Source organism: Python bivittatus, unplaced genomic scaffold (genome assembly GCF_059951505.1).
Source record: "Python bivittatus isolate LINGU-HERP-01145 unplaced genomic scaffold, Pbiv_v1 ctg000190_np1212, whole genome shotgun sequence".
NCBI lineage: Eukaryota > Metazoa > Chordata > Lepidosauria > Squamata > Pythonidae > Python > Python bivittatus.
In genome coordinates, this window is record NW_028277042.1 from 3675674 (window position 1) to 3693241 (window position 17568).

A 17568-nucleotide genomic window follows, 5' to 3' on the forward strand; every position below is an offset into this window, starting at 1 on the left:
TTCTTTATACTTACCTTCCCACTGGACCAGCCAGTTATCAGCTCACAGACGCCATCGGAGTTGATATCAAAGGCATGGATGCTCATCGCATGATTTTTAGACTGGGGAGAAAAACGCATCTATGAGTAATAAGCAGGTCATTTCTTGGTACTAACCCTAACCTTTTCCCACATCTAGTGGAAAGATAGTGACATAGGAGCCTGATCAAGAAGATAAACTCAAGATTCAGTCTTGACTCTGACCATGAGTTCAAGAACCTCTCCCTGTAACAGTAACTATTCTACAGAGTTGCAGCAAGAAGGAAAGACCTTGGACACCAGGAAAAATATGAAAAAGTGGCTATTCTTTTCCCTGAATAGATGAAGTTTAAGATGCCTATACCACCTGAGTTGAATCTTCAGCTTGTTTATAGCTACCAGATATATTATCTGTCAAGAGACTAAGAAATTCTCAACAAAGAAAGTAAGTCTAGAACATCATATAGAACAACAAGACTATGGCTGGGGTTTACACAACACACTTAATCAAGTCAGTTAAAGAGCCACAGGGCTACATCTGGATAGCATGCAATGCCTGATTAATTTTAACCTCAAATAGAGTGTTATAGAGCCCAGCATAAAACACATCTGTACTGAACTCGGAAAATGGCTTGATTCGGTAGCCAAATAAAGCACATTGTGCCAATGTAGCCTAGAAGTGGACAGGTGGACATCTCTGCATTGCACATTAGATCAACTGTGCTTGAAGGGTTCAGGAAGAAGCAACCTTCTGGTCTAACCAACATGATGGATGAACTAGATGAACTGAAAGATCCTTTCCAGCTCACACATTTTAGGTCTCTGTGTCTATTTATATCGCCCAATTGGAATTGGGCAGTGTCCAAACTGAATGATGGAGGAGGAGCAGGAGGAGGAAGAGGAGGAGCAGCAGCAGCAGCAGCAGCAGCAGCAGCAGCTCCATTTATGGGAATGCTAAAAAAGGGGAAGATGGCAACTACAACCATGCAATCAAAACCCTATGATGTACATAAAAAGGCAGGAGGGGGTGGGAGACTTCAACTCCATGGTTGTGGGTACCATCTGGACTTTTTGACACCTGCAGACACCCAGTGAAGCCAAATATATATTTCTTGATGCTGGATATCTCAGGCTGTTCTGACATCTTCAATTTAATCATACTAACTTTAATTCTCCAGTAGCGTGCTGCCTGGTTATAAATGCCCACTGTGCCATTGGCAAGCGCATAGCCAAAGTGAGTGGGGCTCATCGGAGTTAGTGCAGTGATGGTCTAGAAAATGAAAAAAGAAAGGTTAACAACTGTTTTCAGACTAAATAATAAACCAAACTACTTCTATGGAATAAAACTGCCTTCAGCTAAATCAGATATTGGCAGTACAGTATTCAAGCCCATTAAGTAGGCCTGGTTTGATAAGTGCCCGATCTCAATAACATTCACCTTGCCAGTATCAACACCTGCATTGAAAAGATCTGGCTGATGCTGTATCCAGCTAGGATGTGGAAGGCTCTGAGATGTTTTATTGTGAAGCTCACCTGGCCTCATTCACAACACTTTACAGGGGCTCCAGATGTCGTGGTCTCCATTCATCATGCACCAATATTTTCCCCGCTGTCTCCTCCCGTTTTTCTTACCATCAAAAATCCATGAAAGGGGGGGAGTGAGAATATTGCCTAAACCTTTTTGATAGCACTAAAAGCCACACGTTTTAATTCCACATTTCAAATTGCCAGGAAGTGCCTGCACGAGAACCAAGGCAACTGAGGGTAGCTGAGGAGGGGCAGCCCAGAAGAGGAGCAGTTTTTGATGTCTTCTGGGCAGAGGTCAGCACTGGGCCCAATCCAGCTGTTTGCCTGCTCTCAACTATGATGCACAGAGAAGTCTGAGATCTATTTTCACGTTCAAAAAAAACTACACTGAATTGCTACTGAACCTTTTCTTTTTAAGAGGATTTTTAGATGGGAGGTGAAAAGACTAATCTGGATCTTTTGGCTTTGAAACAAATCATCCCAGATTCTTGAGTCTCAACTGTTTAAGAACAAGGTAACTTCTTCATCCTAAAATATGTTACAGATATAAGTTTGGGATCACTGAGGTAGATTACTGAGAAAGATTACAAATTCTATTTAGATCTGATACTTAGAACCAATTCCTAGCCTCAAAACTGTTTAATTAATGTATCTTAGAAATATACTTTTTGCACTAGGCACCAATGGGTGGATGTCAGAATATCAACAAAAAACAAAATAAAGACATGTGCCAAGCCCTGTTTCAGGTATGAGAAAGAATATTACGAGCATTACCTAATGTACTCAAACTGTTTCTCAGGGAATAAAATGGAACCAATAAAAGTAATGGTGGGAACCCCCCCAAAAACTGTTTCCCCCTGGAAAAAAATACCTCTGGCAAAATGATTTGATGCTAAATATGTAGCATCAAAAGAGCATGTTGGGACTGGAATGATATTCCATGCTGTAATTAATAACAACAGGGCCAAATGATTCCCATAAAGGCACTATTTTTACCAGTGTGTTTAAAGCCAAGATTCCCTCAATGAACGGATTTGTTCCCATCTCTACTTCAGTCACATCTGCAGCTGGGAACTCCTGGAATTGCAGGCCCACGACAACTAGAAAGTATCAGGTTAGCAAAGGCTGTCTTATTTGCATGCAGAACATCCCCCTGGGTCATGGTATCAGGTGGGAAAGCTTTTAACAAATTGGTTCTTCCTTTCTTGTTCTTTTACAGGTCATCCCTGCTAATTCAAATATACGTGAGGCTCAGAGCAAGCCATATTTTCTGTGAACCTGGGTCATTATGATCTTGTTGGTAAAGTTGACCACAAGCTTTTAGGGCTGGGACAGTTATAGCAAAAGTAAACTCACTAAGAACTGCAGACAATGTTCAAGCAGAGAAACATGTTTCCTCTTCACACCTGGTGCTAAATATGTCACCAAGCACCATTCAACATTTCTAGAAACCTGAATACCTGTTGAAAAAAATAGAACGTACAGGATGCTAAGATTGCAGCATGTGGGTGCCAGAGATGGGAAATTATGTTCACCTCTCATGTTTCTGATTAGCTCTGGCACACAAGCATCATGACCGAGTGAGGATGATGGATGTTGTAGTCCCAGACAGCCATCTGAAGCAAACAATCCTTAGAAGCTCCTTCTGCAGAAACTGCCCAAGAGATCTGCCTTATCCCACTTTTGCACCACACTGAGGAGTTTGCACATCAACAATCCCTGAAATGAACCCCTCTAAACATTGTTAGATAAAACTGATTCTCCATCTATTTTCCTTGGCCTTAGTCACCTTGGGGAATGGCCTTTGCAGGGGCGGGGGGGGAGGGACACAACTTCTTTGTAGTCAGTGACTGGATATAGTAACAGGTTGCATAAGAAAAGTCCATGAACCTGGGATTCAGTGGGTGGTGAGTTTCCCAGATGGCAAACTGATTAGGGAGGCATCTGCCAGATTAGCAGTCTGAGGCTCTCACCTCCCAGCATCTCATTAGTATAACACAGTTAACAACTATGATCCTATCTAGAGAGGAAGAGCTGCAGTTATCCACATTCTGATAACCTCTCACTTGGACCATTACGGTGAGTTGCAGAAGATGTCTTTGAAGATAGTCTGGAAAATTCCCCAATCCAAAATACAAAGAGAGGACAGTGGTTTATAAGTTCATGGAGATATTCATTTTTAAGACTGCCTATCCTCCCATGCAGACGAAACATGTCTCCAGATCCCCATATTATCTTCTGAGGCCTTTGCCAGCTCTGCCCCCAAAAGGTCCAAGAGACAATATTTCCAGAATAGGCATCTTGATTGCAGCTCAAAGAAACTCGTGGGCACTCTGTTATGTTCTTTTCAGCATTAAACAGAAAGCTTATTTCCCATTTTTTCCCACATACAGTAATTAGTACTATTTAGATACACTGTACCAGTATTCCTCTTTGCTGCTGACTTTACATTTTATTTTCATAATTTATGGTCTTCACATTTTACATATAATTTGTACAGAGGACTGTTAGTACAGGATGATCTATAAAATGTACGTCAGTAAATAATGGAGTCTTCTTCCTTGCCAAGGACACTGGACAGAATCCATCTGGACCTTCTCCAGCCCAAGCCTTAAGACAAGGAATGCAAGTCCTCTTTCAGTGCCTCTAGCCATTTTAATGGGCCCAGCAAGGAGAGACTTCTAGCAGATTTTGGCCATCATGCTGCCTGTATAATCACATTATTACTAACTGTTACACTGGGTAGGAAACAGGGCACGATTTCCCACTACTATATAGCAATGTCATCTCCTGGAGCTTTCCAGCTTTTAACGTTGTTTTGGAGTTAAAGTACTTTTATCCCACTTCCAAAAGCAGACTTTTTCCCATAGCAGATGTCTTGAATGATGTCCTGCTGCTACATCACTGTCTGTCTTAATAAACCTGCAGAATATGAATAGCAGGTTGTGCCCCTAAACCAAGGATGTACAACTTGAGGCCCTGGGCTATACACAGCCCTTAAAAGCCCTCGATGCAGCCCACGCAGGCCATCCAAAGTTGCTACCAAACTAAATTTGAATGTCATAGAAAAGGAAAGGAGTAATCACCCTGACAGTACATAATTAATCTAAATTAATTTTAATTAAACTTAATTTAATTAAATTAAATCCAATTTAATGGTTGACCTGACCCTGCCTCTCTTTGGAGTATGCTTCCCATCATGCTATGGAAAGCCTAGCATTGCCCTCAACCCCCATGATGCTGAACTCTGTGGCTCTGAACCAGGGGGCTCAAACTTGTGGTCCCCAAGATATTTTCTGTGGCACACAACAATATGTTGCAGCTGCTAAGGATGCTGCCTGGCAAGACATTCCAAGAGACTGGTGTTGTCTAAGGATGGAGGAAAGAGGGCAGCTGAAGAGGACAGCTGAGTATGGCCACCCTGTTGTGAGGGTCTCTCTGCAAGGCAAGGAGTAGGGAAGGCAGTGAACAAGCAAGGAAGCCGATCTCTTTGCAAGACAAAAGAACAAAGAAGGGACTCTGCCAGGCAGGGATGGAGAACAGGAAGAAAACCGAATGAGAAAAAGACCAAAGGAATGATCTCTCTGCTTAGCAAAGAGGGAGGGGAGGGGAGGGGATTTGGGCAGCTCTTGGTGTGAGGGGTTTCCTGCATTGTATCATCTTAGATATGATCTTGGTGTTCAGCCACCAAAGAGGGCAATGTTTAATGGCATACTATCATACTTTTCATTTTTGACCCACTGGAGTCTTTTGCATTAATGTGCCAAAAGAATTCAGGGTTGCAGGCCTTGGGTAAGGAAACAGTCCTCAACCTTTGTGTCTCGGGGTATGCCCTAATAAGCCTTATCTGCTAGGCCTTTAGTTCATGTCTCTGGTATACCTTCCCTTCACACCATACATTGAGACAGCTGTGGCAAACCCAGCAGCTGTATTATCCCTAATATATCTAGCATGGCTTTAGTCCCAGGCCTGGAGTTAATGCATTGGGAGGAGGCTGTTGTACTTGGTTTTAATGGTTGTTTTTAGTTCGATCTGTCTTGTCTCGTTTTGTTTATATTTTTAATTGTTTTAATTATTAATTAGATTGTGTAAGCTGCCCAGGGTCCACTGGAGTGGGTGGCGATGGTATATCTAAATATTATTATTAATAATAATAGTAGCCAAATACTGTTCCTATTCCCTAACACATCACTAAAACAAGGATGATCATTTTTTTAAAAAAGTTCCAACTAGAACAACCATTTCTATATTCCTTTATTAGGACCACTCAATGTCACAACAAAGAAAGCACACTCCAGATGTTTTCCTTCCTGAATTTCACTCTGCTCCATTTTGAATTTGTTCTCTGCATTTCCTCTGTAAAATTAGAGTTATTCCCTTTTCAAAGCTCCTTTTGAATGAGCCTTTACAGACTGGAGGAAGGCAGAACACTTTCTGGGCAATGCGACATCACTGCACCCTGGTATATATCAAAAAGATCACTGCCACCATTATTATCTCTTTCCTCTGAACCCACTTTCCCACGTTTCTCATTTGGTATGGAGTGAAACTATATGATTCATGTCTAATTTCCATAAACCTGCCAAAAGGAGTTCAGCTACCAGAAAAAAAAGAGAAAAGCAAAGCAGGCCTAGAAGAAGCTTATGAATACGGTGAATGACAAAATGTGATTTCCATCTATTTGAAGTCTGTTGTATGGTCAAAAAGATTCCAAAACATCATAACTTCATGTTTCTCCAATCTTTCTTTCTAAACTGAATCACCGCACCAAGCTGAATGACCACATAAAGATAATTTTACTATTTAATTTCCCCCTTACCTCAGTCTCAGACATTTCCGCCACAATCTCATCTTCTTTAAAAACCCTAATATCAAAATCCTCAGATCCAACGAGAAGCTGTTGGGGGGGCGGGGGGGAGAGAGAACATCAAGCATTTAACAGACCACATTTTATTTCCATTCATTTGCTTTTCTAGCTGCCAAAACAGTCTTAGAACCCATGTCAAGAAATTGACCAACTGAAGACCATATTCAGCCATTTTTCTTCAGTGGGCCTTTTACTTTCACTAACAGGAGAAACGTTAACATGATCTGGCTTGTTGATCCCTAGATGTACAGGTCATGTATGGCCAGGAAAAATGGCAGTTGAAGCCAAAAACACTTGGAGAGCATCAGGACAGGAAGGCTGCCTAGCTCACAGCTTCAATATAGTACACTAAAATATATTTTAGGAAGTGCTGCAGATAAGGTCAGGAAATCATTACCTCATGATTAGATAGATTATTTAGCAGTCCAATTTATGATATAGGGAAACCAGGGAAAACTGTCTTGGCTGACCTGTCCTTCAAGGTCTACAATTATTGCTGAAGTATATCCCAGATCAAACTTCAGTGCTAACCACTAAGCTGCACATCATGAGAGTAAATATAACTTAGGGAAATGTTTCTCAACCTTGGCAACTTTTAAGACGTGTGGACTTCAACCCCCAGAATTCCCCAGTCAGCATGCTACCTGGGGAATTCTGGGAGTTGAAGTCCACACTTCTTAAAGTTGTCAAGGTTGAGAAACACTGACTTGGGGTATGCAAAACATGGTTTTGGATTAAAAGGATTAGCTCCCCTTGCCTAGGGGCACGTGAGAGCAGTTCTTTGCCCTTACTTGCACGCATGGCCCTTCCTGCAGGTCGTCCTGCATTCCTGCTTTGGGAGGAGGCCGTGCTGGGAAAGCCCTTAAGACATGTCATCCAAAGTAGCCTAACAAGGACACACATGAAAGGGGAACTAATTTGCTGTGGCTCCTCAGAGAAAGGAGGGACGGCACGCATGTGCTGAAGCCAAGGAAGCAATACGCTCGGACTGAGCTTAGGAGACCTTATGGGTTTCCATTCAGGGAGCTTCTTCTAATGACTATGGCATTTTGATATTTTCTTTAAGTGAAAATGTAAAAGATTAATACAGATATTCTCCAAATACCCATCTGCTCCAATATGGATGCATCTACTTTTCAAGCCCATCTTCAAGACCAAACAGTTCCCACCAGTAAGCCCTACAGTGTCTAAAATGGAGTACAATAAAAACTACGTGGGATCTAACTGAAGGTCTCTCTCTGTTCTACAATCTTGTCCCAAGAGCAGCCAATAAGGTGCGTACTGTAAGCCCTAAGCAGGACGTGAGCACAAAGTCACCTTTCTCCTCCTGTTTATTACCAATTAGCTATTCAGAGACATTACAAATCTGGAACACCTCTTTATAATTTCCAGCACATTCAGAAAATAGCTAGTAATTCCCACAGGTCGTTTGGAAGAAGAAAAAAAAAGACAAAATAAACTCAAACCAGATTCAGGTTCTACTACAAATGTACCTTGCCATGCTCTAAGTCTAGTGAGCTTACTCCTTAAGTCATCAAGATCACTGCTAATGGAAATATAACTGTGGGGGGGGGGGATATATAGGAAATAAAAGCTCATGCAGATACCACTTGCCAAAGACATACCTCTTTTTTCCCATCACCATCGAAGTCACAGAGGGCTAGAGAGCGAACATTGTCACCAGTGACCTATAATTATATTTTTAAAAAATCAATATTTCTTAGTTTAACCTCACAGGAATTGTTTGTAACAACAAGAAGAGAAATAACTTATCAGAAAAATTTTAAATGATGCTATGTATTTTGGCATACAGTATCAAGATAATTCTATGCCTTGGTCAACAACTAATTTGCAACTGAATCCATATTTCAAATTAAGCAAGGGCCTTAAAAATTCATAAATTAAGGGTGATTCTAGGTCAGTCTTTAAAATGAAAATCATTTTGGTTCATTCACAAAATTTTAAATCAGGCCCAGGAGATGATATCCTGCCCTTGAAACTCTCCTGAGTTTTCCCAATGCTGCTGCTTCTGCCTGCAAAAATCTATTAAGGAGGAAAAATGGAATAGCTGCCTTTTCTTTTGATTCTTGATGGTAGAAGCTTTCCATCTGGAAACACCCAGAAGCCAAACACTCCCTATCCAAGGGGATTCTCAAATGGAACTTCTGATTCCAAGATGCAGAAAAAGTCTTGGTTAATCACACTCAGATTCACAGCTACAGAGGTGGTCTTAAGGTTTTACTCTTCAGCAGGTCAGCAAAACTGTGCAAAGGCACAAGGAAGGCCAAGTGCCAAAATGCATCAAGTGAAACACCTGAGAGACTAGTGCTTAAATAAAGCTTCTCAAATATCTCTTATCTATTGAAAGCAGCTGAGCATAAAGGAAGAGGGAGGTGGCTATTCTGGGAGGGTTGGATTTGTGCCCCCTAAACTCTAATTGTTGAGCCCTCTTGTAAAATTCATAAGTAACCCATCAGGGGTACTGAATATGCATTCACACAGAAGCTTCCAATGCAGTTGTACTAAACTGGAAACAAAAGCATTCAGAACACAAATTCATCCGCAAAGGAAGTACATCTTCCCTGCTCTGGGACTAGAAGGCTCCGTCATGCTGCATTTGTGATCTGTGCAGAAAAATATTAATATATCCTTATCATAACATGAGTAATGTTATCTGTAATTAGAGCACAGAATCTGAAAACATATCCAATCTGTAGTCCCAAGTCTTGTTTATATACTTTAGTATGCCATAAGAATTCTATTGGATGTTACTTTCTCTTTCCCAAACATCACCAAGGAGTGCTACAAAGTTGGGTAGCCTTATAAATTTGAATGATAAACAAACACACAGTGAATACATCAAAAGAAGAGGTCTCATCCCTGATAAGAGAGAGCCTTTGCTGCTACAAGGTTTCTCTAACATCCCCTTTTCTCCTCCCTACCAATTAAAAGAGGATTTATCACCAACATCCTCTAGGGAGTTCCAACTGGAGGGGACTGCCAAATTCATACTTCCAGTGCAAACTCTGTTTGGATTCACATAACGTACTAAACCTCCATTAATGTTTGTGCTCTCCTAGCAAGCCAGGCCCAAACAAATAATCCACGTTAAGGCTTAATGCAATGTCCTGGTGCACGAATCTGCTAAAACAATGGCTGGATTTTCTGCTGGACCACACATTTCCAACTCCGTTTTAGCCTGGCCTAGTCCCTTCCTAAATTACGCACTTGGGTTGGGAAAAAATGTAGCTTTGATTGTGGGATTTAATGATTAGATGGTTTGTGTTGATAGAAATAATGTGAATTTGGACTAATTAGCGGTAAGAGATTAACTTTTTTCAAATTTGTACTCATATCTGTATTGGAGATAGTCGGAAGTCATTTTCCGTTTCATATTTCTACCTATTCTCACTATTTTAGTTTTTTTCTTTTTCTTTTAGTTCTATCTTCTTTCTTTTCTTTTTTATTCTTTTTGATTTGTATTTGATTTGTACTTTTTATATCTCTTAATAAAAGTTCTAATAGATCTAGCCTGGCCTAGTATGCTATGAACCCCATCCCTGGATATCCTAGGACTAGTAGATCAGAGCACGCTTTGACTAGGAAAAAAATTCAGAAAGAAGCACCGCGTGACACAGTAAGAGTAACCAGGCTTAGCTTCCAAGCATCTTTTTTGACAAACTGCCAGAGGTCTCTTTTGGCATCAGATTTTTCATGTATTAAACCTCAGTGGGACTGAAGAGAAAACAACATCTTAAACATAGGCTGAAAGTCTTAATTTGATTACATTCCTGCTCTATCCCATTGTGGCCTGGGCCCATTATTTTGTGTGTATATGTCCTCTGGCAGCTAAAAAAATTGACTACTGCAAGACCACTATCTTTGAGGAATACAAGGAATCACTATATCTGTGTCCTTTTGAAGATGCAATTCATTCAGAAAAAGTCTAATGACTCATATAACATTGAACCTCTCACTGTATCTTTGAGATCTCTCTCCCCATCTCTCCTGTCCTTGCTCTGCAGAGAAAGCTCTGAGCAAAACCGCCTTCACAAGACTAAGACTCCAAAGATCAGGAACCCTGGATGAAAAAGGACTATCAAAGCAACTGCCCCCCCCCGCCCCCCACATGCCTGGCTATAAAATCCCACAAGCCTTGGCAAGTTATTTTAGCCACAGCACTCCATGTGTAATCTTGAAATGATCAGTGAGCTCCATTTATAAAACTGAAATAATTACAGATTTTGTTATGAAGACAAATAAAATCATAGGTACCAAAAGTAGCCTATAATATATACACTCTCACCGTCCAGAACAGATCTTTTCCTTCATAATTAAAGCCCTGCAGGGAACAGTTTCCGCCAATAATTGCAAGGGGGGAGGAAATGTCTCCCAATGTTCCTAGGACTATAGAGTTTGCTCCATCAGGAACCTACAGGGAGACAACAAAGAAATCAAGTAATTATTTATGTGCAAATAAATGTACCAAAAAAAAAAGTGTGAGATAAACTGGAGCATTCAGATGTTTCTCCACAATTACTAGAGCAGAACATTTCAGAGGCTATTTTTAAAAATAAACATAACATAATGTAACAGATAAACAAATACATTCACCTTTCCAAACCCTACTATCTAGTATATAATTTCTTATTGCTTACACAAAGACAGTTAAATGTGTAACATTCTATTTCCCTGCCTAGAAGGTTTCTTTAAAAAGGCAAAAATGTTGTAAAAATACGCATGGGAAAATAATGTAACGTATCATTTCCACCTTTACTATCTTACACCAACTGGCCAAAAGTTTGATAATTGTCTATTAGCAAGGCTGATGGTAAGGCATTTAATCAGACCAAAATAAAAGCTCAACAGTATTTTGCCACTGTAATATGGGAGAGGAAATTGGCAGGAACAAAACTATCATTAATGCTTCTTTCATACAAGGGACTAGAAAATTAGCTGTTGTCCCTTTGAAGATACAATCCTGGATCAAATGTTTAATGACTCTGAGCAATGCAAAGCCCAAAGCAAAAACAAGCTCAGACAAAAAGTCTTCTGGTGACTTATTCCAAGTTGATTTAAAGTTGTCCTCTACTAACGATGCCAAGCCAGCTGGTGGATACCTAACATTAAATTATACATTGAAAAGATAAAAACAAATCCTAACTTCCCTGATTCCAACCAAAGTTATTTGGAACACCTTTCAGGATAGAAAATATGTATCATAAAAACTTGGGATTGTACCATTCCACTTCAGATTTTGTTCCTAAAAGTAATATTAGGCTGTCCCAGACATAATTAATTAGTACATGTAAAAGATATACTGGTAGTTATTTCAAACACAGATAAAACGTTCATCTAGAATAAGGCAATAATCAATTTCAAAGAAAATAATAGCATCTAGATTACAGTTAACCAGGTATAATAAAAGCTGAATCTTTAGGGTCTTTAACATTCATATTAGCTGTTTCCTACTTTAACACCAGAAAGACAATGAATTGCTTAAGCCAAGAAGACAGCCATAGAACCTGCCTCCCCAAAAAACTATAGAAAAACTCTCATGGACTTTTCACTGGGTAAATGCAGCATCATTCCTGATCTCTGTATTATTAAGAATGCAGTAGTTGAAAATGCAGGTATTGCCATGTTATGTTTGGGGAGGGATATTATTGAGTCAAGGGAAATGTGTGTTCTATTTGCAAAGCTTACATTTCTAAGTACATTACAGACAGAGCTATAAAACATTGTAATCAGGATGTCAGTCCTTCCCTTAGTTCTCCAATAACTCTCAAAAGCTATTTCACATGGCTAAAAAAACTAAAATTAGTTCACAAGGAGTTTCATGCTATTAATTGGGCATCTCCAAGCAGGCAAAGGAGCCATGATGAAGTCTCTAATTCTGATCCAAAAATCTAATTGCCAATTCATAACAATATCCAGCCACTGAACGAGCAATGGACCCAATCTTGCATTGCCTGCAACGCAGGCTGGTGTCACAGGAGAGAGAGTTTTATCCAATAGAAGAAAATATCTGTAGTTCAGGGTTGAACTGTGGAATACTTGGTGCTCTCTGAGCTTGGTGGTTTGCTTGCAGACATTTCATGACCCAACTAGGTAACATCATCAGTGCAAGTGAGTGTGGGGTTTTCTCCCTGTTTATATACAGCAGCTCACCCTGCCAGACCAAGCTAAATCCAAAAACACTAGGGAATTCCTGGAAGCTTGGCATTCAGACAAATCAACAGACACAAAGAAATAAACCATATTTACACACCATTCAAAAGAAACAGTATAAAAGTGAAGAAGGAAACAAAAAGACCAGAACACAGCCTCTCCAACAGCCCACACCCAAATAAGCAGAAATTAACACCAGGCAAACAATCAAGCAGAAAATAATACCCTAATAAGGACCTATCAAGGAGAAAACCACACCCCAACCAAAACTGGCAGGATAAGCTACTGCATATAAACAGGCAGCAAATCCACACTCACTTTCATTGATGATGTTACCTAGTTGGGTAATAAAATGTCTGTAAGCAAACAACCAAGCTCAGAGAGCACTAAGGACTCCAGAGAGTTTTATATTCTGAAGGAGAGAAACTACAATATTCTGAAGCTTCTCACAAGTTTCTCAGTAGGACAACCAATAATACTGGATATCTTCTTTGAATTAGTTGGCCATGACTCGTCGTTTTTCTAGAGTGAGCAATGAGGAATGTTTTAGGCGAAGATGTGTTCTCATTTCAGAAGGTGGCTTCCAAGAACAAAGTCCACATGTAGAAATGTGTCCCCACATTGGTGTAAGGACTTCAGGATGAACTTTGTTTGAGACAATGAAACTGTGCTAATACTTCATTGGCTCAAATGGCACCATCCAGAAGTCATTTCATTAGTAAAGAGTGGTGGAAACCTCTATGAAGTGTCCACATCTTCTGCAAAACATCAGAGTATTCCCCTATACAAATTATGTGGGATGGAAAGAAGGAAAGTTTAAGGAAAAATTCAATTAAGGTGTATTCGAGCTCTGTAACATTAGTTTAAAAATTCAGTTGTTGAGGTGCACTCATGGGGAAAAACAAGAAAAATGACGTACCCCGGTATAAAACAAGTCAGCATTGTTGTATACGTCATATGCCAACAAACTGGTCCGTGTGCCAACCAGGAGGGAATCACAGCCAAGATCAGGGTTCAGCATCCCTGCAGTCAAACAACTGATGGCCTCATTGATGTTCAGCAAAGAAATATCTGCATCCTGGGTACTAAGTACCAAGCGGTTTGTATTAATGCGCTGGCCACGTCCATGAGGATTGTGAATAAAAACCTGTCAATATTAAGCAAAACATTGGATGACGGCAGTAGCAGCAGTAAAAATCCTTTCTTAGTGAGATCCACGAGTCACAAATAATTCCAAAGTAATTTGGACTCCAATGTATTCCTATATATCAGGTATCCCCACCTGCCAGTCTCTGTGTAGCAAACTGCTTATCCTTGGGAGACAAGAGATACCCTCTGGAGGAGGACAATCTCTCAGTGTCCATAGGTATGGCTTCATCTATTGGGATGAAAGGGTTGGGTTGCAGGTTAAAGGAGTATTCAGTAGATAACTTCTCTTTGAGGAATAGTGTTTACCTCTATGGGCATCACTGAGGCCCACAGGAGACAACAAATATGCAGGCTATATGAGGACCAGGGGCTTCTGCAATCAACAGGTCAAGATAACAGGTGCAACCAATCAAAGCTTTGCCCCTTTGAAATATGTGTTGCCTGCATTACACACATGGAAAAGGGGGGAAGTTCATTGCCCACTGACACTGTCTTGACACTGTAGACCATCCCTGCAAACAACTTTAATGAGGATAAAACAAACCAGCAGCCTTTCCCAATATGAGTACCCTCCAGATGTGTGGACTTCAACTCCCAAAATTCCTTAAGCAGCATGGCCATCACTGAGAATTCTGGAAATTGAAATTGGAGAAGCCTGACCACAACCCATGTCTCTCATCAATTTCCTGATTAGTCATCAGCTGGAGAACTGGGGACAAACATTACAGACTCTAGTCTTGATCAAATTTACTCAGAGAGAGGGAAGGCTTTAATCCACTCCAATGCTCCCAATGCAGCCTCCCAATGTAGTCAACAGTGGGAGCACCTAACAGCAATCTTTGGTGGGATCACCAGCAGATCAGGCATTAGATTACTCAGATGTCCATGAGGTAAAAACTCTCAGGACTAGATGAGTAACTTTTCAGTCTCTATCACCTACCTATCATTTCACATATATTACTGACCAAGTTCCTTGCATGTATGTGATCCACCATCACTACCATGGGAAGGCAGATTTATACAAAGAATTTCAATGGGACTGGCTTATGAGCTGTATCTTTTTTGGAAAATACTAGTCCCCAAGTCATGATCATCTAGGGTCTCAGGGCCTTTTCAAGTTGAATCAGATCAAAGGCATTTGTGATCTGGCATTCCCTTTTCTAAGATGATCACTTGTATGGCTCAGTGGGAAGTCCACAAGCACAAAAAAAGTCCTCCTCTGGAACTGTGCTAGAGTGACTGGGATCCAAAGGCATCCCTGCTGCATCTAAACCTGAATGAAGCATGTAAGCATTAATACATACATAACAGGGTCAATCAGGCTCAAATTATCCTACTTCAGACACATTATGCAAAGACCTAGCTCTCTGGAGAAGGCTCTAATGCTGGGAAAGGTGGAAGGAAAGAGAAGAAGAGGACTGGGAAAGGTGGAAGGAAAGTGAAGAAGAAGACAACCAGCAGCAAGGGGTATGGACTCAGTTACAGCACCAATGGGAACACCTAAAAGGCCAGGTGGAGACAGATCATCATGAAAAAGGTCTATCCGTGCAACCTCCAAGTGACAATACAGCTATCTATCTATCTTGGAGGCATAATGCAAAGACCCAGCTCTTTGGAGAAGTCTATAATGCTAGGAAAAGTGGAAGGAAAGAGAAGAGAACCAGCAGCAAGGTGTATGGGCTCAGTTACGGTGCCAATGGGTGCACTGTTGGTAGAGAAGGACCAGATTAAGGATAGATCATCATGGAGAAAATCTTTATGTGGTCACTAACAGTCAACACTGACACATAGTCATTCATTAGGGTCAACCCTCCCCATCACATACAAGCCCTTCACAAATACCATTCAGAAAGCAGTTGGGCCAGGATACTTCTGGTTTGCAACATGCTGGACTCTTTTTGTAAAAGAAAGTGGCCTTTAGTCCCTATTTTAAGGAATCATTTGTGTCCCTGTTTTTTGTTTTTGCCTCTTAAGGATGCCTTGTTAAAAGGCTAAATAATGTTGGAGTCCAGGGGACTGTATAATTGGATAGATGTTGTTGACTGGGCACCGGGTTTTCCTTGTTTGTTTGTTAAATTGTTTTATTGTTGTGTTTTTACTATCGCTGTTGGCCGCCCAGAGTTGTGTCTTCCAAGATGGGGGGTCATATAAGCCTTTTAAATCAAGCAATCAAATGTGCATTCCCATAAGGAAGGTTAGCAAGTTCAGAGAGGAAAACTTCAGGAGTCTCGTAGCACCGTTTCCAACTCATGCATTTTATTAAAAGGCATCAGCTGACTCCTTTTCGTAAAATCTGTTACTCAGAAAACATGCTACCAGACACTGAGTTTTTACCCCCATGGACTACCCTGGCTCTCCTCCTCCCATTTAGAGAGGAAATTTCTGAATGGGACACAGGACCTCTGGTCCCTGACACTTATCTGTGTAATACGCATGCGGGAACACGGCGCCAGGGCATTCACACCCTTGAGAACCCTGGTTTGATAACCTATGTCTTTGATAGAATACAAATATAAATAAAAAACAAAAACAAAATTAAAAATAGGTCTTTTATAAAATATATAAAATAAAAAAATAAAAACAAACAATATGCCTTTTATAAAATATAAATAAAAAATAAAATAAAATAATATGTCTTTTATAAAACACAAATATAAATAAACATTAAAGCAATACACTGTATGTCTTGTATAAAATTTGTACTGTAGTTTCTATAAAAATAGAATTTATATTTATTTACTCAGGAATAAATAGGTCAATACAAACCCGGCTGAGGGGGGCTACCGCGACATAAGCGCCCCCCCCCACGACACGACACGACACGACACGCGCGTTCCCCGCCCGGGAAAGGGTGGCGGGGCCGCAAAAGGGGCGCTAGCGGGCCCGCGGGCGCCCGCCAAAGGCCGAAGACTCCCCCTCCCATGCGCCCCAGCCCCCCGGGTCGAGTCGCGCTACCTTGCCGGCATGCGTGGCCGCCGTCAGGCACGGGTGGATCCCGTCGTACCTGCCCAGCGCCACGCCGCGGGGCAGGATCTTGTGGTTGAGCTTCAGGCTGAAGACCGGCACCAGCATAGCGGAATCGGTGGAGGCCGGCCTGGGCCTCTCCGGGCGGCCTGCAAGGCGAGGGAAGGAGCCGTTGCTATGGAAACCGCAGCAGGCCGCAAGCCGGGGCCTGGAGGAAGGCGGCCTCACTCGCGAGCGCGCGGTAGCAAAAAATATGCCCGCTCGCCGCCCGCCTGGACTGCCGCTCCCATTATCCCCGGCCGGCCAGGGAGGATGGAAGCTGTAGTCCGGGAGCGGGCACGGCGGAGCCCCCGCCGCAGCCCAGGGAGGATAGAGGTGGATTCAGCCCCCCATGTTTAAAGCGTTCGGTAACCCCAGTGCGGGGAAGTTGTTGAGCCTGTTTTTGGTTTGCCCTTTTTGAAAGCACCGATTGGGGTTGTTTCTCTGCAGGGAGCAACGTCGTGACTGGGCAGCGTCCAGCCTGGGAGCTGCTGGGATGGGAGGCCACGCAGAAATCCCGCGGCGGTCCCCTCGCCGAAAGATGAGGGCAAACCACTCTGCGCATCAGCTGCAGGAGTGAGCCAGCGCTTCTGTACTGTACTCAGCAGGGGGCAGTCTGTGGCTGAGCTTGAGGGAACTGAGCAGGACTAAAACTGGATAAGGCTCGGAGGGAGCACCACCAGGAAACCCTACAGATCTAGCGTGCACTGGGAGAAACCTCCCAGAAGAAGACAATGGCAAACCATTTGTGGTCTGCTGCCAAGAAAAGTGCATTGTTACATCCAGGAAGACCCCCAGAGAGCCCCCAAAGTGACAGGACTCAGCTAGCCCTGG

At 41.8% G+C, this 17568-nt stretch overlaps 1 protein-coding gene across 1 annotated transcript in view; it reads right to left on the reverse strand.

Annotated features, from left to right (window-relative positions):
• The window catches only part of BBS2 (Bardet-Biedl syndrome 2), a 31453-nt gene extending 14444 nt beyond the window's left edge, over positions 1–17009 (reverse strand). The window contains exons 1-7 of the mRNA XM_088135923.1: positions 16687–17009; positions 13502–13729; positions 10718–10843; positions 8037–8099; positions 6364–6441; positions 1183–1287; positions 15–101 (exon numbers count right to left, since the gene is read on the reverse strand). Coding sequence (XP_087992049.1) covers positions 15–101; positions 1183–1287; positions 6364–6441; positions 8037–8099; positions 10718–10843; positions 13502–13729; positions 16687–16803 — 804 coding nt within the window. The 5' untranslated portion in view covers positions 16804–17009. The remainder of the gene's footprint in view (positions 1–14; positions 102–1182; positions 1288–6363; positions 6442–8036; positions 8100–10717; positions 10844–13501; positions 13730–16686) is intronic.
• Positions 17010–17568: the final 559 nt, after the last annotated feature.